The 23,466-nt window shown below is 38.6% G+C and overlaps 1 protein-coding gene across 3 annotated transcripts in view; it reads right to left on the reverse strand.

Moving 5' to 3' along the window:
* Window positions 1-22,907, reverse strand: part of MYZAP (myocardial zonula adherens protein) — a 39,595-nt gene extending 16,688 nt beyond the window's left edge. For 2 of the 3 annotated variants that reach the window (XM_085303346.1, XM_085303345.1), the window contains exons 1-8: window positions 22,799-22,907; window positions 13,549-13,707; window positions 11,249-11,341; window positions 8,914-9,027; window positions 7,915-8,067; window positions 4,921-5,046; window positions 3,967-4,095; window positions 1,800-1,885 (exon numbers count right to left, since the gene is read on the reverse strand). In XM_085303346.1, coding sequence (XP_085159472.1) covers window positions 1,800-1,885; window positions 3,967-4,095; window positions 4,921-5,046; window positions 7,915-8,067; window positions 8,914-9,027; window positions 11,249-11,341; window positions 13,549-13,707; window positions 22,799-22,888 — 950 coding nt within the window. In that variant the 5' untranslated portion in view covers window positions 22,889-22,907. Of the gene's footprint in view, window positions 1-1,799; window positions 1,886-3,966; window positions 4,096-4,920; window positions 5,047-7,914; window positions 8,068-8,913; window positions 9,028-11,248; window positions 11,342-13,548; window positions 13,708-20,016; window positions 20,129-22,798 lie in introns of those variants that run through there. The other variant, XM_085303347.1, reaches the window with a different exon arrangement.
* Window positions 22,908-23,466: the final 559 nt, after the last annotated feature.

The raw sequence follows: 23,466 nt of genomic DNA on the forward strand, positions 1-23,466 counted from the left end.
AGAAAGAGTCCCTATTAAYACTTCTGTAGAGTCCCTCACCGTAACTGCAGTACTTTGACAAGGACTCAAAATCAAGACACCGCTGCAGATTTTTCAATCCTGCATAATRTCGCCTCACAAAACCTCAGTTTATATTTTGATTAAAACTGTAACATGTATTTGGTCACTCAAAGATGCAGAATTTTAAACTCTGGTAGCAATGGAGCAGCAGACCAGAGGCTTATCCTTGTCAGGGGATCAGATGGACAGTCAGGGGCTGGGGACAGACAGGCAGCAAAGGAATAAACTTCAACATCTGAACCTCAGTTGCTTGCTTGCATTGCATAGATTGCAACTGCTTGCTTGTTTGCTTGCTCTGCACAGATTCCTGCCTGAGCATTGCATCTGCCTTTTTTACTGCAGCACACTTTCCATGCTGAGTGGGTAGGGCAGGCTTCACTGAACTGAGAAGAGTACCTGTTACCCAAAGGTGAAGGAAGAAGGCAATTATCTTTGATCTCCATGTTCTGTGTTGCACGAACATCTGTAGACTCTAAATTGTTATTTTAACTGGCTGATGTGAAAACCTATTACCCTGAAACCAGCTAAGCTGGTCACAGATCCATACAATTAGGCCTGGAGAGGCTCCAGGCAGGGACATTTTTTATGTGTGTACTTCCTAAAGAACAGCAGTATACCAAAATCTTAAAATTGTTTCTGGGTGCCACAGAAATATAAGTAGTAATCAAGTGTGATTATTCAGTCTCTGCTTATAATTCATCTTTACCCACACAAGTAGTATCATATAAATAAGCCTCAGAGTGATGGATGCAATTCCAATTCCAATGGCAGTTATGCTACTTCAAAGCCAGATAGGTTTCTCTTGAAACTTTGTTTCTGCCTGAGCTTGAAACTTGTCTTTGCTTGGCCATGGTGGTCTGCCAGTGTCAAAGAGGTAGCAACAGATGAACGTACCATSAGTGGGCAGCACAGTGTGCCAAGGCACCACCACGCCACTAGATCCTCTTAAGCCTCACGCTTTCCACAACCATCACTCACAGAAGTCTAATTGCCAAGAGCGTCACCCTCATCTGCCCCAAATAACTTCACAGTATTTCTGCACTGTGATGCCACATGCCAGATTCTTCCACGCCTTCATTTTATTCATGTGTGTGTGTGTGTTAACATCTGCTGTGTTTGTGGACCAGCCTCTCCAAGCCCTGCCTTAAAGTACTCTCTACTTGCCCTACTAAGTCTCAAATATTTCCCTAGTCGTCATCTTTTATACAAAGAAAAAGTCAGGTTGTTTCATACAAAACTCCTGCATTCTTCAAGAGTTCATCTCCTCAAAGAGGAAATCCTACAGCTTTATACAGGATGCAGAACCTCTTTTCTTTTAAAGATATGTTGAACAGCCTAGAACAAGGTGATCAAAGTATTCAAAGGCAGGACCATGCTGTGTCAAATTTGGGAATGCAGATTTCAAAAAAATGCAGTTCATGAATGTGCCAAATGTACACGGATCTGTATTAATTTTAACAGTTTATTTCACAGCAATACAGTGAGTTCTATGTAAATATACTCTACATGTTTGCAATCAGCCTTTCCAAAAAAAATGCATGGAGGTTATTTATATACAAAATATCAAGAGGATTAGTTTTTGCAACAACAAAAATTGAAGAAGCTTATATTCAGCTGAACAATCCCTACTAAATTACTATTTTAAAGTTAGTAAAACGTGTCTTTGAAAGCAAATAAACAAAGAAAATCCTGAAGTTTCCTAGCAATGCTAGGAGTTCCAGAARTAAGACAGATCTCACCTCTCACTGTCCGAGTTAGATTCAGATTTTGCTCCAGATAGTTGTATTTCATTTAGTTCCAGTTGTTTTTGCAGTTGGTGACGCTCCTAAACAATAAGAAATGATAACCTTCAATTCTCTACATGTTAAAATGTAAAGGCTTAACTAAGCACTTTTCACCRCAATTCAAAAGATCATTTGTGAAGCTAAAATAGAAATTAATTAAACAAAAATTACAGATATTACACAGGAAGACATACAGTTGCCCTTSAAACTGAAATTTTTGAAGAAAGACCTGAGTCATCACCATCCTTAATTACCTGAGTGTCAAATTGTCCATGTTACCCCTCCAAAAAGATTTCTCAGTCCAAGACAGAGATAAAACACAGTGCTCTATTTTCTTCCCAGAAACATCCCTATTTATTTTTAGGAATCCACTAGCATTTTTCTTGTGAAGATCTATGAGCACTTTGGGACTGACTCAACACAAATTAACAGGAGTCTGTTATTCACTTTAATTAGAATTTAATGGAGGCATTYAATTTTACACTGAAAGTATCAGCCAGATCACAGCAAATTAAACAACCAACGTGAAGAAGCTCATCTGTAAACTCTACTGCAATTCTTTACTCACTGCATAATACTTCTAAGTTGTGGGCTGAAGCCCAGAGGAAGTCAGTGGAGCCACTAAAGGGGCACATTAAACTAAATCGATTCCTCAGTGTTGTCGCTAACTCAGCTAATAGACTTGCACGAATTGGACAAAAGAGGCTCCAAAAAAAAAGTACATTGGACTAACCAATCAATCCAACAAGACTGGCTTATGAAAATTTATTTCTCAGTAATATCAAATACTTACTATATTAAAGTTTTTTTAAAATACTTAACATGGAGCAACAGAATACTGTATTCTCTCCACTTACTAGAATTTCCCAGGATGTTCTTTACTCCTGTATTATAGACAGTAAGGCCCAGATCTTTAAAGATAATGAGATGCTTGCTATTGAATGAAATGACAGACACTAAAGTACATGTAAGAGCACCAGAGTCTTATGCCTTTTAGAGCAAAACTATTCAGTCTAAGGACTAAACAATAACATTCATTCTCAATTAAGTGAATGACTCCAGAAAACGAAAAGGAAATTCCACTGTAACTGTTAAAAACAGAGGATATAAACTCGTTTCAGATATCTGAAAAAGTCCAATAAACGAGGTTCAGATAATAAAGTATACTATGGAGAAAGAGATATTGTGATACTCTGTAGCTTAACAATACCTTAAAATAATCATCACCTGAAAACTGGTGCGAGTTTTGCCATGGACCAAAGTCCATAAAAGATAAGGCAGGGCAGGAAATAAAAAGAAGCAGCTGCTACAACTAGTTTTACAGTAGTGCTACCAACATCACAAGAGAAGTGTCTCAAAGCATCTCTACTTTCAGAAGTTTAAAAGTCAATTGTAAAAAACTGCTCTAAACTACAGTTTGGTAGAGAATACTTAGCCAGGGAGAGAAATAATTGGAAGTGTTTTAATGCTAGCAGGAAAGAAAGAACCTGGAGTTTAGATTTAAAGTCAGTAGAAACTGACTGCTTTTCTCCCCTCCCCAAAAATACTCATAAATTGAAACCTGTAAGATATCTGCATAAAGGATTAAAAGCCTGCTACAAACTGCAAAAATCTAAAATCAAAATTTCAAAACCTTTCAGTCTGAAGCCTTMAGTTTAGCATTTTGTCCAAATATGGGGAAACTGGAGGTGCAATTCCAATCATTTAGCTATAGATAACTAAATAACAAGGTAGTTTCCTAATTAAAATATATTCTAGGGGACCTACCAACAGCACTTCTAAGAAACTTTGGGTCATCTATGGTCACTAGTTCGTTTGGCTCAGGAGACCTTGRAGGAGGACAGAATGGCCTTTTAAAACTCACTCTTTAAAATGATGGTTTACTAAATAAACCCTAACACCTTAAGCAGTCCTGAATGTAAACACCACAAGACAAACAGAAGAACCACTTAATCACAGTGCCTCCTTGGTAGTCTAGGTGCATATACTAAGTGAGATTCAAACAGCAATAGTGTATCATGGAGCAGGGTACTGAGTAGCAGGCAACACAGACACACAGACCAAATTTCTTCCATGTATTTCTGCATTTCCTTTAAAGCAAGCAAACAGCTAATWCTCATACCTCTTCCATGCGTTCAATCAGCCGATCCAGCTCACCAATTCTCTGGTCTTTCTCCTGTATGCTTGTTTCTGTAATCTGCATCTTCTTATTTGCTTCTTCAATAGCCTTCAGAAGTCTGTTTGTTTCCTCCTTCAAAAAAGGACATTTACAGCCATATTAACACAGAATATGTAAYTGCAGAATAAAAACTTCTAGGCTACAAAGTCAGGCTAATAGTTTTAAAGCAGAAGACATAAAACTTTTCATTACACCTGCCCTAGAAGTCTGGAAAATTTATAACTCTAAAAACAAATACTATAGAATATTCTATAGAATATAAAAGATTCACAGCACTTTAAAGTGCATTGGTACTTGTAAAATATTATTATGAAAGTTTCAGAGAAGTGTTTGCACATTTTTGGATATTTGTTCTCCCTTCTGAGGATACGTGCCAAAAGCAGTRGGAAAAAATATGCTATTCCAGAAAATAGTATTATTTTCTAACATGTAAAACARTATGAATAAAAAGAGACAATAGAATCTACCTTCAGTGTCAGTGTTTATCTATCAGTTAGGAAAACATAAACTGCGRATAGAAAGGTTTTAAATGTTGTGGGAGGAAGTATGGGACTGGGTGACAGGAAGAGTTCCTGCCCCAACAGCATCCAGGCAAGTTGACTTTTTCTATTCTTAAACGATCACTAAGATCAGTCATTATACTTTACACTTCTAGATAATCAGAAGTAAAAACCAAATAACTTAATTTAAAATTTTGGAATTTACATCATCACTACTATGACTGTGTTTAAGCACATTCTTTTGTCAGTCCTAGAYCTCCAATAGCTTGCAAAGCTTAATAAGGGTGGCAGGACAAGTCAGAGACTGCAGTGAAGAAACATGTCCACTCTGGAGTACAGGGTGATTGAGAAACGACGCCCAAGCTGGGTGCCGCTCTTACAGACGGGTTGTACATACTAGGAGAATTTCTTTCTCAGCTTTATGTTTCTGCTCCTCTTCTCGCATTTTTTCCTCATACTGACTATATAGCTTTCTTGTCATTTCTCTCATGACTTCAGCATTGGCTTCTTGCGACGATTCCACCTATAAGAGGGGGCAGAGAGAAATTCACGGTTGATCTACGAGTCACTAGAGCACTGCTGGGAACAAGAGAACGGAACTCACATAATGTGAGGATGGGCATTTTGAACATCAGTTCCACCTTGTTGTAAAGTTTATGCTGCTACAGCATGTTTTCATTTGCATCCAGATCATTTAAAAAAATTCCTCCAGTCTAGAAGTCATTCATCTTTGTACAGGGCACAGTCACGTCAAGTTTCAGGTTGCCTGAATTTAACTGGCCATGGCTTAGTCAAGAGCAGGCCACCTCTCTGCAGTCAGCCCTTCCAAAACAGCTTCCCCGTTACCCAGCTTGCTCCCCGTTGAAAAATAAAGTCCTCTCTCGTATTACAGATGTACAGGTTAGAGATGGTCCAGACTCAACTCCTGTTTCTAAACGACCATGAACTCTCCAAGTGATGCTTACTTTATATTGAGCCTAAGTGTGGGTTGCTAACTGTAAGGAACAGCTCCACCCTCCCTCCTCTCTCTTGCTTTTTTCTGTAGTGCTGTTTGTACAAGCACAAGAACTAGGGTGACCGTGAAGCAAACTAGATTAGGGAACAGACTGGCTGAAAACTAATACACCCACAAGTGGAGGAAAGTTAATTTTTAACCACAAGACCAGAAACATAACTACTGGCACAGAGAAAAGGGCAGGAATAGTTAGTTATTCAGAAACAGGATTTCCCCTTATGCTGGTTCAAAATCCTTGCTTGAACCACACCCTCAGTGATTAAACACCAGATAAGATGTTCACAGCTTAAGTCCATCTGCACTGTAAACTGCAATAAAAACAAAGTAAAATACCTTAGCCATAACATAATTCTCCTACTTGAAATGCTGTAAATCAGAAAAGGCTGTAGTGACATGCCACAGTGGTGCCAGGGAGAGGAGGAAAACACTTACCTGGGAGAAGATTACAGTATACCCTGCTGGAACCTGTACTGATCACAGCTACGAAATACATGGCTTTGGTTATCAATGTTTTTTTTTTTTTTTTTCATTTCAAGGACTGAAAGATTTATAGAACCTTTGCATCTACCATGTCCAGTGGGAACCAGCTGTTTTACTGCCCCACAGGATAACAACAGGGTATGCTATCAAAGGGACTGAGCTCTGAGAGACTCCACCTGTACAGCAGTCACCCCCTGAGCATCTCACCCAGACCTGCACCAGCGCACAGGTAGCAACTTGCACTTTGTGTGAGGGGCTGGAGATAAATTAAGTTTCAGTACAATGTGAAACCTCCAGTGTTACAGGAAGCCTGAAAAAAATCACCTCATTCAGAAAAGGCCAGCAGTGCAGCCCTACAGCCCTTAAGATACACTGAATTGGAATATGTCCCTGGCATCGTGTCCTTATCGCTCCTTCGCTTATAGTTTGAGCAATGAGGACAGTACAAACAAGCATAAAATGGAAGAGGCAGCAGGGCCACTGTTATAATATTCTTAAACAATCTCTCCAACCTCAGCTATTCCGTGSTTCTATGAATAAACCAAATCTAGTAAATACAAACCACGGGTGTGGTTCTCCTACCCAGGAAATAATCACGRCATACGGTACTTACTGCTTTTCCACTGCTAAGCCCCTGTGCTCCACACCATTGTCTTACATTCTCCCCTGGAATTAAATCCCAGGTGTGATGGGACATAAAATTTCACTTTTAACTTTCAAAGACAATTGCAAGGTAATTTATCCATAAACTTTGTAATAAAACTGCAACTTTGAGGGCCAAATTTAAACATCTTCCTCATTAAGGCAGAGCCCATACCCACATTTTGCTGACCTCAGTCTGCCCAAAGATAAACATATCTTTAAGCGCTCAGCTGAATTGGAACTTATCCACTGTTGTCTGCCCTTAGAAGCATGCATGCCTTTTCCCCGAATTGGTGCATGGCCTTAAGATTACTATAAGGTCCAAATTTCTGCTTTGAAATCTAAATAGCATCAGCTCAGCTTTCTTCTTTTAATTGACTTTTTCTTATTTTTGTTTCCTGCTGACAGTATCAGGTACAAAATGTAGCTACTTTTACAACCTTTAAGGCYTCATTAGGAAAGGAAATTAGAGTACATACTGTAAGTTGGAATACAGTTCTGTTAGTGTTTTCTCTTTTAATCATTCATCATTAAACATGAATATAAATCACTAGAGAGCTAAAAAGAAACATCTGTTCCAACAAAATTAGACATGAGTAAACTAGCAGTCACAGTGACAAATTCTCATAAACTACTATATCCAAATTATTCTATTTTGAGCAATTTCAAGAGAGAGAAGGGTTTCCAAAAGAGTTTTTTTTTATTATTATTTATTAGACTAAAGGAATATATTTGTCAGGAAGGGAGAGAAAAAAGTTTAAAACTTTCTGGCACACAAGACCTTCCAGTTTGTGTTTTATTCCCTTGCATTTCTCTGGAAGAAATAGCTTAACTCTCTATCCAAGATGTTGAGTGTTACAGGACGTCTCTGCTGACCATATATTCATAAAACTGAATAGATTACCTATTAAAAGATGGACAATAACAAGTAAATAATCTCAACATCAAGATTTTTTAAAGCACTGCTTAGAGTTGCGAAATTCCTTTACCTACAGTAATGGACACTAAAAAACAAATAATAGCTTGCATTTTCACCCGCCACCATCCCTGGTTAGTAATTTCGTGTTATGGAAAAACTAATTGCTGCCATGTATGATTCTTTTCTATTAATACAATATCTATTCACAGAAGTATGTCAGCTCTAGGGAAAGTCCAAGGCATGATGGATGAAGAATCCTTTAAAATAAGGCCAAGGAATATACTCATAATGTCCTTATTGCGCAATATTACTAGGGGAGTATATATACACTGTACCTTTAATTTCAGTAACTGATTTTCAATTTGTGCTGTTTCCAGTTGCTTTTGTTTCTCTCTCAGTTTTTCCATAGATTGCTCATGTGTGTGTTTCAAATTCCTGATTTGTTCCCTTATATCAGTGTTCTCCAAAGTAACATCCACTAGAGTTTTCTAGAAGAAAGAGGCAAACCACATATTAAAATCATGAATAATTAGGTGAATTAGTATAGTCAAAAGATTAYGGCACAGGCAGAACATTTAAGAGTCCTGATTTGTCAGTGCTGTGGAACAGCTTTGCAAGCTTTAGCATTTAAAATTCTTTTTTGTTGTTGTTCTCGGTTTGCCAAAAAGTATTTCCACAAGGAATACACTCACTGAAGYCAAGCCCTGGAACACTATAAACAAAGAAAGGAATATGGATTAATTTTGGTATAAATGTTATTCCCACCAGCCTTCCTTTATTCTCTCCAAGAACCATGCCATACATATTTAATATCCTAGACTGAGAAAAACTGTGACATACAAGAGGACAGAAGCATTAAGTTGTTCACCTCAGCTACATAGGAAGTGGGAAATCTTTCAAACAGAAAGCGCATTCCCCCCTTTTGTCTCCTCCATACATTTCGCAGCTATGTAAAGCCTCGCTAGTGTTTAGCATCCAAACATGCCACTTCTGTTTCTATTAACAGGTAAAGGTATGAATAATTCAGGAGATGTGCTGTTTTCCACAATATATGATAAATCATATTTTCACCTTAGATATTTCACAAAGACAAGGTTATTGGCATTAGTCAGCTGCAGTTTATCTTTTTATTTTTATACTATATCTATATGCTTTAAAAAACACAGTTGTTGGCTTTCTTTTCCTTTTTTTTTTTTTTTGTAAGTTAGTTACTTCAAATATCCAAGGCAGTGTTTCATGGGCTTGTTTAGTGTTATAATCTCTATTTGTCATCCATGTTTTATGTATACTCTCAAATCCATGTCAGAAAAGGCAAACACTTATTAAAAATGTACCTGCAAGTCTATTGATGCTGATGTCAAGGAGCTGTTCATTTCACTGAAACTATCTAAGGCTGCTGCCTGCACTCGCACATGATTCTCTAAGGATTCCTGATGAGCATTTGTCACCTAAGCAGAAAAAAGTAGAAAGTAAAATAATGTTCAAGTTTACTTATTCTTTCAAAAAGGAACAACAAAAGAGAAACAGGTCTTGGTTAATTTTCACAATACAAGGATGCTTAAAATATACAGGCATCAAACTATATTCTTGTACCTCAAAAAAAAACCCCAAACAAACTTGTAATCCAAATATGCAAACAGAAACATGGTGCCAGTATCTGTGYTTATTGCTAGCCTGTAATCCCTCTAACGGCTGCCCTTTTCGGAGGAGCAAGAGGACACTGCACTGATGTCAGTTCAGAAAACTGCTGTACAATACATGGAGCGGGTTGACTGAAAAGTCGCAGGGTGGAAGCCAGGTGAATGCAAGAAATGAGGCAACCTGCAAAGGTTTGGGTAAACTGCAAYGTGGCCTCAGTTACAAGAGAAATGACTAATCAGGTGCATAAAGCAGCAAACATCAGGAAGGCTTAAGAGTGAAACACCACGAAGCAGGTAGGAGAAGCCAGCCCAGAAGTTTGTTGTGTGACAATTTGTCGTTTTCGGTTTGTGTAACAATTTGTCATCTTTAGTTACGTACACACATACACACACACACACTTAAGAACTGAGAAGAAAAGCAGAACAAAGTGACATAATTTACAAGGAAACAGAGACCCAAAGACTATAAATAATTACGAACCATTCAACAGTATATAGGGAAAAATGTTACCAASGGAGGCTAGCCTGACTCACACTCTTGGCCAGAACAGATTTGTTCTTGAATAAAAAACATACAAGCACTAGGGAGCAATCTTGAGAACAATCAGTGTCCAGTAACTAAGTCACACACAGATTAGACTAGTACAAGGAGCAGAAGCCAAGTAGTCACAGGTAACTCTATGTAAGTGGGTGCTTATGCTAGAAAAAACAAAGCCAAACCAAAAACCAAAGCAAAAATGCTTTAGATGGATTAAGAAAGATAGAAGATAAGAACTTGTAGGAAGAAGCATACTACCCAGGCAGGATATTTGAAGTACAAACTTCAAACAAACTTCATGAACAAAAGGTAGTCCTGGAAATTGATGGGAAAAAGTATAGCGATCCAAAGCTGAAGGAAAGTATATAGAAAGGATTTTAAGCAGGATACCAAAACAGCACAGGAGATGGTGGTCATATATAAAATATTTTATTTATATATATTTGCAAAGCACAGATGTTCTTCTACCTCTGTGYATGYATATATATTTATATATATATATAGAAAGCACAGATGTTCTTCTACCTGTGTGTATGTATGCGTATATATACATATACATAGAAGTTGTGTGTGTGTCTGTGTGTGTGTGTGTGTGTGTGTATATATATATATACATGTGTGTGTATATATAGATATATATATATCTATATATACACACACACACACACACACACAAAATATATGCAAAATGTATCTGTCTGTGTGTGTGTATAATATAATATACATATATATATTACACACACACACACACACACACAGGTAGAACAACATCTGTGCTTTCTTTCCAGTACTCTAAGGCATTAAAGAGGAGTGTGCTCAATGTGCCATTTATGTCAGAAAGAATACATTCTAAACTGTTAATTTGCTTCCGGACTAGAGATTCTGTTAGAGCTGGTCAGAAACCTTCATTAAGAGATATTTTCAGAGTGGGCAGGATTTCTACTGATTGAATGGGGGATCTGAAAGTGCAGAATTTCACCACTGCTATTCAGTAACAATCAATGCTAAAGTGGACAAAACTGGCATGTGAGTGGGCATTTGCCTATAACACTTACTAGCTGGGAGACACAGCTTCTTAGTACCTCTTAAGACTATTTAACTTAGTTCACAGAAATTAGGCTCTCTCTCCCTCTTCCTCTCAAATTAGGATAAATTTTTTGAAGACTAAAGTTGGCATGGAATAAAAATATCAGTTTAATAGTAAAATTATTTGAGATGATATCAAGATTATTGCTTTACTTCCAAGAARGAGGCAATTAATAATTCCATAAGCAAAAGCATCCCATATCCTATTTTTTGCTTTCTAGAAGGAAAATAAAATAAATAAATAAAGGGCAGATAGACACGACATGCGAAACAATGAACCTGAACAATCTGAGAATTCGTTTCTGTCCTGCTGAAGAAAAAAAAAAGGTCTCTAGATAACACTGGAACAGTTAGCTGTTCCAGTCCCAGCTCTTATGCCTTTGCTATGAATAAATGTCTACTTACTTTCAGTTCATTGGTAAGCTGCTGTATTTTTCGTTTCATTTCATCATATTCTCCATACATTTTCTTTCTTACTTTTTCCAGAGTTGCTCTCACCTGGTGTTAGCAAATCAAATGTCTTTATCAGTCAAACTTCTTGATTATATTGTTTATATTGGGATACAGTATTTTGTTTCTATATCCTTCATTGTTACTTTTAGTATTTTCCACTATTAAACTACCTATTTGTCAAAAGCAATGTATGCTAAGAACTCCAGACTTGTTCATATAGAGATGATCTGAATAAATATCTGCAAGTAATTCTAAATTTCACTATACACATTTAAAACTAGTAAACTAATAATTTAAACAATGAATTTCAATTAAATTACCCATTATTCATTTCAGCCTAAATTCATTAGAAACAAATTAAAATTAAAACACATACATTTTTCTGTCTGGAAAAAGGATCCACACTTGAATTTAATGCAGTTTAATTCATTTTGAAGTGGTTAATTCAGTTCTCCCCAAGTGTCCCATGAAGATAAATTCTTTAGTTTCACTAGGTTTGGACTTTAAGGCTCATAGCTGGCTAAATAATACATTAACCTGAATATATCAAAGTAATTGCATCTCTAGAATTTGAAGAGCAGAGTACTCAGTCTGGTTTCAATTAAGAGCCACGGCTGTCAGTTATACCTCGCCTCTCTAAATAAAGGCGTGCTGGAAGCCAGCTTCTGTTTGCACGCCCTTGCAAACATGCACGGGCCCAGTCTGCTCAGGAGCGCACACTGTAAACACTCGCTYAATGTTTGCCCGCAGTCGACCTTCCAGCTGTGCACTTCAAATTTTTTCTTTTTTCCTGTCCTCGATTGGAGGCAGCCTGGTTGCAGATAATCTGGGGCAGTGAACTTTCCTCGCCTCCGCAAGGCCGAGGTGAGGCTCGGGAGGGGACGAGAGGCAGATCGACGTCAGAGGGGATGCTCCTGGCAGCTGCCTTGAGGAAGGGGGGTGTGAGCCTCCCCTGCCACGTGCTCCTCGGGGCGCGAAATGCAGCACGAGGCCAGGACTGCTGCAGCCCCTCGTGGAAGCGCTCCTCGCCCATCCCTGCATGCACACACACGCTCTCTTTTGCGAGGTGACTTGGCTGCAGCAGTTCTGACGTGGGACRCCATTCTTGGCATACTGAAGTCAGCACATATGTGGCATGGGCAGGGGCCTCTTATTTAAGACTATGCTGATCTCACTTCAGATGTGACTTCTCTGGCAGACCAAAGTTCACAAGCTGGCTTAGCTGAACGCAGCCTTCCCCAGGCAGCAGAGTGGAGGCTGCTGCTCAGCACACCTCCTCCCCATCTTGCCTACTTCTTGAAAGAAGCAGTGGTAGGGACATTCCCAGTGGCAAGAGCAGGAATGACAGCAGTGAGCAGGGCTGCCAGCACACCGTGAGTAATACGGGGGAGAAGCAGGTGCTGATAGCTGGAGACCCAGCAGATGTTTGGAGGCYACATAATCACGCTGCTGGCCTGACGCCACATTCCTCCCTTTTGTATCAGSACCGTTCTCCTGTGCTAGAATCACTGTAATACGATAAGCATTGGCCAATAGCTTCTTGGGTGGCAAAAATAGATGGGAAGAGAAGGTCAAATTGTTTGCTCTGGGTGAATTAAAAGACTGCTGCCAAGGGCTGAGAGCCAGAGCCTGACAGGTGAAGAGATGCTGAGTTTCAAGCAAATTGACCAGCAGCATCAGAAATGCACTTTACTTTCAGGAGAGCTCCTGCCAATTATGATATATGAGTATACACAGAGAAACTAGTACAAAGTCATCCTTACTAGGCTGACTATTTTAAGGCTGCCCCAAAGCATACCCAAGTGACTTTACTGCATCACCTAATTTGGGAACTTTTTCAAAACAGGGCAGGGGAAGGGAAAGGAGCAGAGGAAGAGGGGAGATAGTTCATCCTTCTAGGTGTCTACCTCCTTACATTTTTTTCTGTATCAAATTTGAAATTATGAAGGCTTTGGGATGGGAACTCCAAGGTCTGCTTGGCAATTTCCTTGCGCAGCTATAGCCCAACCAGCAGGTATGAAGAGCATCACTCAGCACAGAGGAGCTGTGTGTGGACCACACATCTTCCAGGTACATTACATGCATTTTTCTTAACTCATGTCCTAGCAAGGCAAGCCTTTAACTTCAGAGTGGGTTCCCAATTCAAATCCAGGTGTTGGCCTAGACAGCAGTCATCCTACGTACTCTCACAGCTCTCCATGAATATAGGGAAAGGATACTGCACAGACTTTGAAGCTGAAAGCRTAACTCACCTCTTTAATGTAGTTCATCTCTTCTTTCAGCTGATCCGCTGACCAGCCATAAACCACCATTTCTCTCTGATGGTTGTTGTCAGTCCGGTGCACAACTCCATACACCATCCCGTGAGAGAGCTTCCCTGGAGACATGCCATTTGGTACATGGTAGAGTTCCTTAAAAGCAAAGGAACAGAAAGTTATTTTAAAATTAGTACTAAAACAAAAAATAACAAACACATTAATATAAGGCCAGGAGAGATAGTCAACTACAGCCAAAGTGTAGCAGTACCTAAGAACCCCAATTCCCAAACACTTGGGGGCCAAASTAACAACCTTCATATTTTTTGGAAGACCCATGTTCAGTTTATCACTGATGACATAAATGCCTAATTTCTACTGACTTTAATGGAAGTGATATATGTACAGCCTGGGGAAACAGACTGCATCTGTGGAAAGAGAAGAGGTAAAGGCATGTAACAGAAAAAGTTATCTTGGCTTATTTTTGTTCACCAGCATATGCTCCTTTCCTGAGTGTTTCCAGAGCACCGTCAGCTCTGACAGTTTCCCTTTAACTCTTGCAACTGTGGAACCTCTCACCCCTACAAAGTCYCTGTTGTGCAAAATATCAAAATTCACAAATTTAATCAAAATTCATAGAGACTTCTCAAAAGAAACTGAAATTGAATCTTCTTAAAAAAATCCTACAGTTTAGGCAAGGTTTCATATGCAGAGCTCAAAAAAAAAWTCTGATTATTTTATATTTATTCTCTCAATAGAGCTAGAATTCAGGTTGCATTTAAAGCTAAGGACCTCCAAAGTAATCAAACATTCATTTCAGGGCTATATTTTTATTACAGAAATTGCATTACTGAAATGGCAAGAGCCAAAGCAGAGCTGTGAAACACACCATTGGTGCGAGTGTTTGAGTGTTATCAGGTATTGTAGGAGGCACAAAATTTTGAACTCAGGTGTTGGTAGGTAAGTAGAAAAGGCAGTTTTAAATTGCCTATCCTCCTTATTTTAGTGATCTGCATGAATTTGTACAGCACGCTTGTAATAATAGTATGCCTTATTTTAAGGCTGTCTTTGCAACAGACTCCTTTTAGTCAGCACATCAATACACTAGGTAAGAAAAATAATCATGCAAAAAAGTAGGAATCATCTCCCTTTGCGTATAAATAAATACCTGCAAGGTCAGATGTAGCCACCTGACCTGACTAYTCCCCTAACCTCCCTTATAGTCAGTTGTAGGAAGCATACTTCTAGGGTAGGCATCTCAAGTGAATAAAGCCTCGGAAATGCTTATTTRTCTCTCCTGATTACAAACAACTAGCTAAATTAAATGGAGACATCCACATTGCAGCTTTTTAAAAAATAATGAAAAAAATTAATTGCACTTAACTTTCAATATTTGCAAATTGGGAACCTAAAATTAGTGATTTTTTTCTCTATATAAGGTTAGAAAGATACAACTTTAAGAACAAAGCTGTTACTGCTTAACTTGCTTGTAAGAACAGTCTTTTGAAGCCTAGCACTGAGGACAAATCAATTATAGTTTTACTTAATTTCCTTTCCCAAGATTTAGCAAACACGTGTAGATACCTTGGCCTTGACAGACTATGAACTTTCATAGGCTTTGGGGCTCTTTGCTAAATCAAGAGTCTAAGCAGTATCTGAAAACTCTCYCTGACACCAAACAGATGCAGGAAGAGATGGAACTCAGCATCTTGTATCCACCTGGGATCACATTCTAGAGAGTCRCCCACCTTTACCATGACACAGGCTGAGGATGGTGCCTGCAGGCTAAAGTTTCTTCAGTTTTTAGCAGCCAAACTAACGTAACTTCAGTGATGGTGTAGGAATAAATATTTCTTAAAGTAGGGAAAAAATGGGTAGGAAAATCTACTAGGGTTAAGGAGAATGGGTAGTGCTGGACATTTGTTTTATGAGGTAGAGAATCAAGGAAAGTTGAGAAAAATCTGTCAGTGGAAAAACACAACACTGCAAAGCCTACACGTTGTCCTTTACTGTACAGTTAACAGCTTAACCATTCTGCTAAAGCTTAGGGGGGTTGGGTAGGGCTAGGAGAGAAACAATCCCAGTGCAACACCTGATAAAGAAAGTTTCAGGCAAAGAATGACAAGGCTATAAGCAACAATTTAAAAAGAAAGCCACAAAACCACTCAATGGAAAAAATATTGGGCAACCAGCCCTACCTCTACCTGATACCATTTTGCACTTTGAAGATATTATATGCAAATTTCATAGCCTAACAATCAAAAGTTACATCATTATGTACTACACATTTTTTTGTTTTGTTCTTTTGGACSTGTACAAACAAAAACCTAACACCTGGTATTTTAAGAGTGGAGAAAACAAGCATGTTTTACAGGAACTAGGTGGAGACATGACTAAAAAAAAWTTTTTTTATTTATTTGCTTCCAGGGTTACACAGTTTCTTTGGTAGTTTCATCTCAGCTCCTCCCCTGCATCTGGATAAAGCGGTTACAAAGTTTTCATCTTCCAGATAACCAAATGAATAATCACTTTGATCATTTAGCTGTTACTGAGGCCCCAGATGCTGAATTCATAAACCCATACCCCTAACCCACTATCGTTCATTTTCTAGGAGATGAACAGCTGAATATCAGTAACTACTAAGATCCTTTGTGCCTCAAAACATTGGCAGAATTGTTTAAAGTGCTGTTTACAGAGTTCAGTATGAAGATTATGACCAAGTTTCTTATTTTTAGAACGTCATAAACACATTCCTAAGGAATGCTTTGAAGGATTTTCTCTTCCCACCCCTCAAAGGAAAAAATCAATAGATTCAGACTTCCAGGTTTGCAGCCAGCCAATCACCCAGGGCACTTACATATTTCACAGATGAACAGAATTACATTTAAAGCTTAATGGACAGTATATGCTGTATTAAGTACGCACAAAACGAGACGGGCTATACTTCTCTTGCAGCAATGCTAAATTTGTCTGTTGTCTATGTTTGCACAAGCCTCCCAAGATGCCCTTATCACTTTCAGAAGATTTAAATACATTTGCATCGTTTGCTGAGTGTTCCAGGTCTTAAAATACAGGATGTTGTTTTTACTCCACTTTGTATCACAAATCTCAGGCAAGCACCTGTTAAAATTTTAGCGCAGCTCTTGCTTGATTTAAAGCTGCATGAATCAACAGCTATACACATAGCAGCTATCATACTTCTCCAGTCCTCTCCCTTGCTGTTTGATTCCAGCTACACTCATCTTCTTCACTCCCCTCTTCCCTGATTGGTAACTCTTATTTTTTCACTCCCAAGACCACTTGCCCGGGGTGCAGCATGTGCCCCAACAAACATGGGTTAACATGAGGCAGGCTCCTTCCCCTCAAGGAAGGATTATAATCAGGGCACAAAACAACTGGGAAAGTTTTGTTCCATGCAGGGATGAGAAGGGCGATGGTTTTTCTTTGCATACTGACTACCTTCTTGTAACAGACTTTTGCCTCTAAAGGAGGTCCTGCTGACCAGCTTGGCCAACTGCATCAAGTATACACCAGTCACACACTCTGCCAGCTTTTCTTCTCTCTTTAGCTGCTTCTTCTCTTGTCTGCTTTTCTCCCTTCTACATTTTTTCCTTTTCTTCCATGCTTTCTCTTCCCGTCCTATCACATCCTCTTTCTCCCACATTTCCTCTTCTACAAATACTGGGTTTTCAACATCCGAGGATTACAGAATCTTTTTAAAGATTTGTTGCTTTCCTCTATCTCCCATACACATCCCCTCTAAACTCAATATTTTTGTGAGAGGGTCCTTGCCTGTCTTCACTCTGACCTGCAGTGAGGCATCTCGGTTAGCAATAGTAACAAAACAACCAAACACAGAAGTATTTAGGAGCAAGTAAACCCTATAAAGCTAGCTAGGCAAAATGCTTGAAGCTGGAAGGTTTCTTCAGATTAGCTAAGCATTGCTGCTTAAAGTCAAAATATCAGCCAGCTCTGCAGGAAAGCTCCTGCTGCCCATCGCCCCTTTCTGGCTGCACCAGAGGCAGACCTTTCCTGAGCACAGTCTGCTGCACCACACGCAGCTCAGAAGCCCTTCTGATGTCAGYTGCCGAGCTGAAATAGCAGATCGAGTTCAACCAACTTGTCAGTCTTTCTATGTACCTATAGCCAATTCTACGACAACAAAAGTTAACAGCAACAACACACCATTTTGGTGCATACGACTACTACCATAGCAGCTTCCAGGAATGTGCTTTTATCCAAGTTGTGGCAACAGTTGTGTTGCACCTGGCTCAACCATCTAGCATGTACTAAAGAAAAGTGGACTGTGTATACTTAATAAATATCTAAAACAATAGCCTACACCTCAAGGTTGCGAAAGTCTTGATAATTACCCTGCATGTTTATGTCTCTGTCCAAATAAGCAGCATGAGTAGCAAGTAATTTAAAGGAGAGATACTATAAAACAGACCCTAAATATGAGATGAGAACTATCCTTTTGTCTCATGCGTGCAACTGTATTGCATGTGGTTTTATTAGCATTACACAACACTGAAGGAAGATTTTCTCCTAATCTGTCTCCATAACCTTTTAAAATGAAAGTCAGATACCCTCATGCTTCATATGGTCTCCCTGCCAAAATCTGGAAGTAGAAGCACAGAAGTAGTATTCTATTTTGAGAAAAAGCACATCTGATGTCATGATTAGCACAATTCTGATGTTAGYGCACATATAGATTTAATTCAGTAAGCAGCTTAAAATTTTGCTAAATCATGACCTTCCATTCACCAGCACCATCTAAAAAACTTTCCTTTTAACCTACTACCAAATCAATTAAGCTACACTTTATCTTTTCCTCAAATACTRCATCTCTGGAGTTTCTAAAACATCCAGTCATGTTTTGCTTTTTAACTAGTTATACAAGGAACTAAAACATTCACATTGTTACTTAGGTTACKTATTTCCTGTCAGTAAAATGATACGTTTCTAATATTGATCTCACCAAGGATATCTACTGTGCGGTGAGAAAAGGCAGTTATGTTGCTTTATATTCCCCTACAGCTCATGAAACTCACATTACATTTAGGGATGCTTCATATATAAATAATCTTAAAATATGGAAAAGGTGCCAAGATAAAGATATGAGTGTTGAAACTCATGATGCTAGGAAGCATCTTTCAAACACATTCTAACTTTTAAGTTCCTTGAAATGTTGTAGAAGTTAGGTGCCCATCTCAAAACAGAAAGGACAGACATTACACACAAAGTCACATCTAATCACTGAAATCTGCACCCAGAACATCAATATTTACACACTAAGAAAATAAGATACAGCAAATACAGCAGTAGCCACAGAAATTAGTGGAATTCTTTCTAAGGTCTTCATGCAGTGCTGGATTTAATGAAAGAGGCACTTAATTAGCACACTTCAAAATCAAGCAGTCAGTGCTAAACCTAAAGCATTTGAGGATATACAGAGCCAAAATACTAACTGGATTTATGCTATATCAAGCTAAGACACTCAAACCAAAATAAAAGTATGCAATACTGTGTATTCATAAAACTATACTGGTTTAAGCCTTAATGTTGGTCAACCTATTGATTATAGGTCAACTCCTATATTCCACAAATATAGGAAAGTGAGAGAAATTTCTAGAGTGTTATCTTGCTTTCATTCTCTTGCCATGCGCCCAACTGAAAGAAAGAAAAAAAAAAATATGTCTACATATATCTCCATATTCTGCCCTCGAAGATCTAGCTGCCACTTGCGCTGACACTTCCAAATTTAGCCGTGGCAGTGAACTGCATGAAGAAAGGTACTTACAGATAAAAATAAAATAATCCCAAACAAGGACATGATTTTACATACAGTTTGCGTACCAAGACAATATTCCTTTGTACTTCCTGGGGAAGTAAACAGCCTCACAGTACTGTCGCCCATTGTCCATCCTTAACTGAAGTAATGCAACAAAATTGCGATGATTTCAGATACCCTCCAGCTACAGCGCTAGCAAAGAAACAAACCTCTATGCGTGACGTTAGTTCTCAGGTTTTTTTCAAGGTGTTGCAGCCTAAATACAAATATAAAAACCCAGCCTGACACACAGGAGCACAAGCTCTCCCTTTAGTTTTTGAGATCCTCTGTGTACCATCTGCACACCCTTCACCAAAGACAGGAGAAGTAGTTTCACTGTGTCGATACTTGTAGCAATTCTTTTGTAACAACAGTGCCCAATTCCATCTCTTTACTTAATCTCTTATTCTATTTTATTGTTATTTCATACGCATACAGTGATTAAAAAAATCTGTTAGAAACTTAGTACTAATGTAATCTTATACATAAGATTATACATACATATAAATCTAATACTTAATACAGACTTAATTAAATGTAGCATATATTTTCTGCTAAACTTGGACTGCAGTGAAAAAGGCTACATCAACAGTTATTCATATATCCAATAAAAATTGAGACTCAGGTCTGACCTGGCAAGGTATTGGGAGCATCAGCATTAGTGAAAACTTCTGTAGAGTTCCCTAGCTGATTTTGCAATCAAAACATCCCTTACAGCGCTCAGCCCCAGAGGTGCTGCCGTTCACGGAAGACGCAGAGAAAACCAGCAAATGGTCAGAGCAACATCGCCATGTCGCGTTAGGGCAGCTCAAAATCACCTCCTCCTCGTGAGAGATTAGAAAGGGAAGATTACAACCAAATGCCATGCCGGGGTGTATTTATGGTTTTCTGGCGTTCCCGCTGGCCCGCCTGCGCCTTGCCTGGCCGCGGGCAGAGGCAGGGCACACGTGCGGGTCCGCGGGGCTCACTGCCGCGGGTGGGGACGGGAGAGCCCCAGCGGCGCCCCGGCAAAGCCCGCGCACCCCGCAGGCTGCGCACGCGGTCCTCCACCCCCGTGCACCACGCTGGGGCTTTTTAATCATCAAATACGTTTTCCAAATGCTTTTCCATTACGTTTATTCCCCTAACACCCAGCATTTAAAGGTACCGTAGAACTGTGGCTCCTTCAGAGACTTGCTGTTCRGTTCTTGGCAGAGCTGTACTTTTTGACCTTAAATTGTAAAGTGCAGGGCCGGAATGTGCCCGGTTCTCTAATCTTTCTTTATTATCCGTGTTCACAAAAGAGAGACATCATTCTCATAGGGGCATTGGAGGGTTATCTAACATTTATAAAATTTTGTCATTTTGTCGCTCTCAAAGTACAGAATTTTGTTAACACTAAAGATCAGATCAGCTGAACATAGGTGGATCAACAGAGACATTGGATCACTGCTTTTAGGAGATGCTCCCCCCATCCCCAAATTTGCAGTAAGATAAAAGTATCACAGCTGACTAAATAAGAGTCCTATGTACACTACAAGTTACATAGTAACTAATTCAAATATATAAAGCAATACATTACAGAGACAATAAAATATACCAGCAATAAATTACTATTTTGTTTTAGAGATATAAGAAGAAAACACTTCATGATCARTGATCTTTTGTAGCTGCTTTTACACATTATGATTATAAAATCTGCAGGGATACTTTCTGTRTTACACACGGGCTATGAGACATAAGTTGATGGCACAATTACTACATGTATTTGTTAAAACTATTAGACTAGATGTCATCTAACTCTGCAGGCTTTCTATATGCTTCTTAAAAGTCTTTAGCTTCAAATTTTATAAAAATATTGAGATTTAGAAAACTACTAAGAACATATAGTAATTAAATTACATAAGATTTTTTTTTGGTCTCAACTAAAAAGGACCTATATCTTAAAAGATGTATAGTAAGTTGAAATGTAACATGAGCCCAATAATGTACTGTGCTTTCAGTAATATTCCTTAATATTCCCTCCTTAATATTCTCTGAAAGAAAATCCACTTGCCTTGACTCATGTTAAGAGAGAAATGCAGCTCTCATTAAATATAAGATTACACACACAAAAAAAGTCACATAAGAAAATGACTAAGAGTTGTCCCTGCCATATTCATTCACACTTTTTTCATTATTACACTACTCAGCACAGTAAAGTGAGTAAGCCAAGAGTCAACAGCTATCCTCCTCAAAAACAAACTTGTATTATTCTTAGGGCAATGGGCCCATACACCTTAGGCCAGTCCATTTCTGCGGTCACGCACAAACCAATAGAGAACTGAAGGTCATGGGGGAAGTTACTGTAACTGCTGCAACTAAATGCCTCTGAATAGAATGAATTATTACAGTTTAATCGTGGCCCAAATTTAGTTTGCACTAAGGCCTCTTTACTCCATTCTGTAAATAACATTTGTAGATCCTCAAAGGCGTATAACTCTGCCAGAGCAGTATACAAAGAGCTCAATGTATACAAGATTACAGCACAAGAAGTATCCRACAAAATAATCTTTGACCACTTAATTTTGCATTTATTTTTGTTTTAAGATGTTTGTCTTTCTTTGTCATTTTACAGTTACTTTCACTTATGAGAACCGCTAAGTAACTATTTCAAAGATATACTATTATTATATTGCTTCCTATTTTCATATTGCTATTTAGACACGAGGTCTGGTAAACTTGGCCAACTTCTTGTTTGGTTTTGGCTTATGAAAGTGTAAATGTGGTTAAGTTGTGGAGCCTCTCCAGCTTCCCTTTCTATTTTTCACCCTTAAGACAAGTTAAAAATAACCTACTGCACTGAAACAGCTCTTAGAGCTTTTGGCAGCTCTGCATCAAAGAAGCTTTAAGATTTTTTTGTGTGTGCCTGCTACTTGCTTCTAGGAAAAACTGGCCTTTTGTTCTGAAGTAGAAATGATTTAAGGATTCAATCTTGAATTTGTCATTTTGTATTTCTTATTAGCGCATCATCTATTACCAAAATTAACTTACCCAGCAAAATACCCGAGTCCCAGGCCAGTCATACACACTAAGACACAAATCTTGCACAGTGCTAAGCCTACATGAACCACAGGATCCCCTTTAGGTGAGGATCTTCTTGTACAGTGTTTTAAATAAGATCTTGCTCTTGATAGGGAGCACAAATATCAAATAAATCAGCTGGTACCTCAGCCATATGTCACAAATCTATGATTGCTCTTCTAGTCTACATGCAGTTTCACTGTCCCCAACTCCAGAGCTCAGTTTCAAAGCTCACAGCTGACTTGTTGGGCTTCCTGAGTACCTCTGTCTTCCAAGGTGATTTGGTTCCCATTACAACTAATTTCTGCTTCTGCAGATGGCAGTGCTTWCTCCTTGTCTACACAGAATTTAACTTTAATTCTTAAAACTTACTTTTTTCTTCCTCTCAGGTTCCTTTGTTACTTGCTCAGGCTGTGAGCCTTCATCAGGTGGTACTGTTAAGCGTAACCTGCAGACATTCATCTGCAATGAAAACAGAAGTTTGCTTTTAGATTTAAGTGTTATAAACATTTATTTTAGAAACTTGCTTTATAAAATGAACTGTGTTAGCACTCAAGTTCTAATTCACTATTTTCTACTGTCTGCCACATACCTAACGAAAAAAAATATAYACTTTTTTAAAATGGGAAGGTTTGTTAGCTGGTAAGAAATAATTCAAAGGCATTCCCATAATTACATACCTGAAACAGCAAGAATCCACTTCAGTCAACAACATGTTCTTATGCTCCCATAAGTGACATTGAGAGCTGACATATCAGAACAATGAACATCATTTTCCAGTTTCTCAGCTTTGTTTGCAGTTTTGGCATACTTTTAATCTTCAAAATGGATTATTTAGAAACAAAATGCATATTCTGGAGAGAACGTCSCTTTTCTGTTCAGTATATATCCAAGTACTTAATCTGATGATACCTCAGTACTGCAATTTCACTGAATTTAAACAGAAATGCTATTGAAATGTGCTACATTCCAAAGTGTTTGTAAAATCTATGCTTCAACCTGTTTCACAGAAAATTTAAGAGGTCTTGTTTCCTATTCGA

This window comes from Rhea americana, unplaced genomic scaffold, assembly GCF_003343005.1.
Source record: "Rhea americana isolate MKP2758 unplaced genomic scaffold, rheAme1 scaffold_2, whole genome shotgun sequence".
Taxonomy (NCBI): domain Eukaryota; kingdom Metazoa; phylum Chordata; class Aves; order Rheiformes; family Rheidae; genus Rhea; species Rhea americana.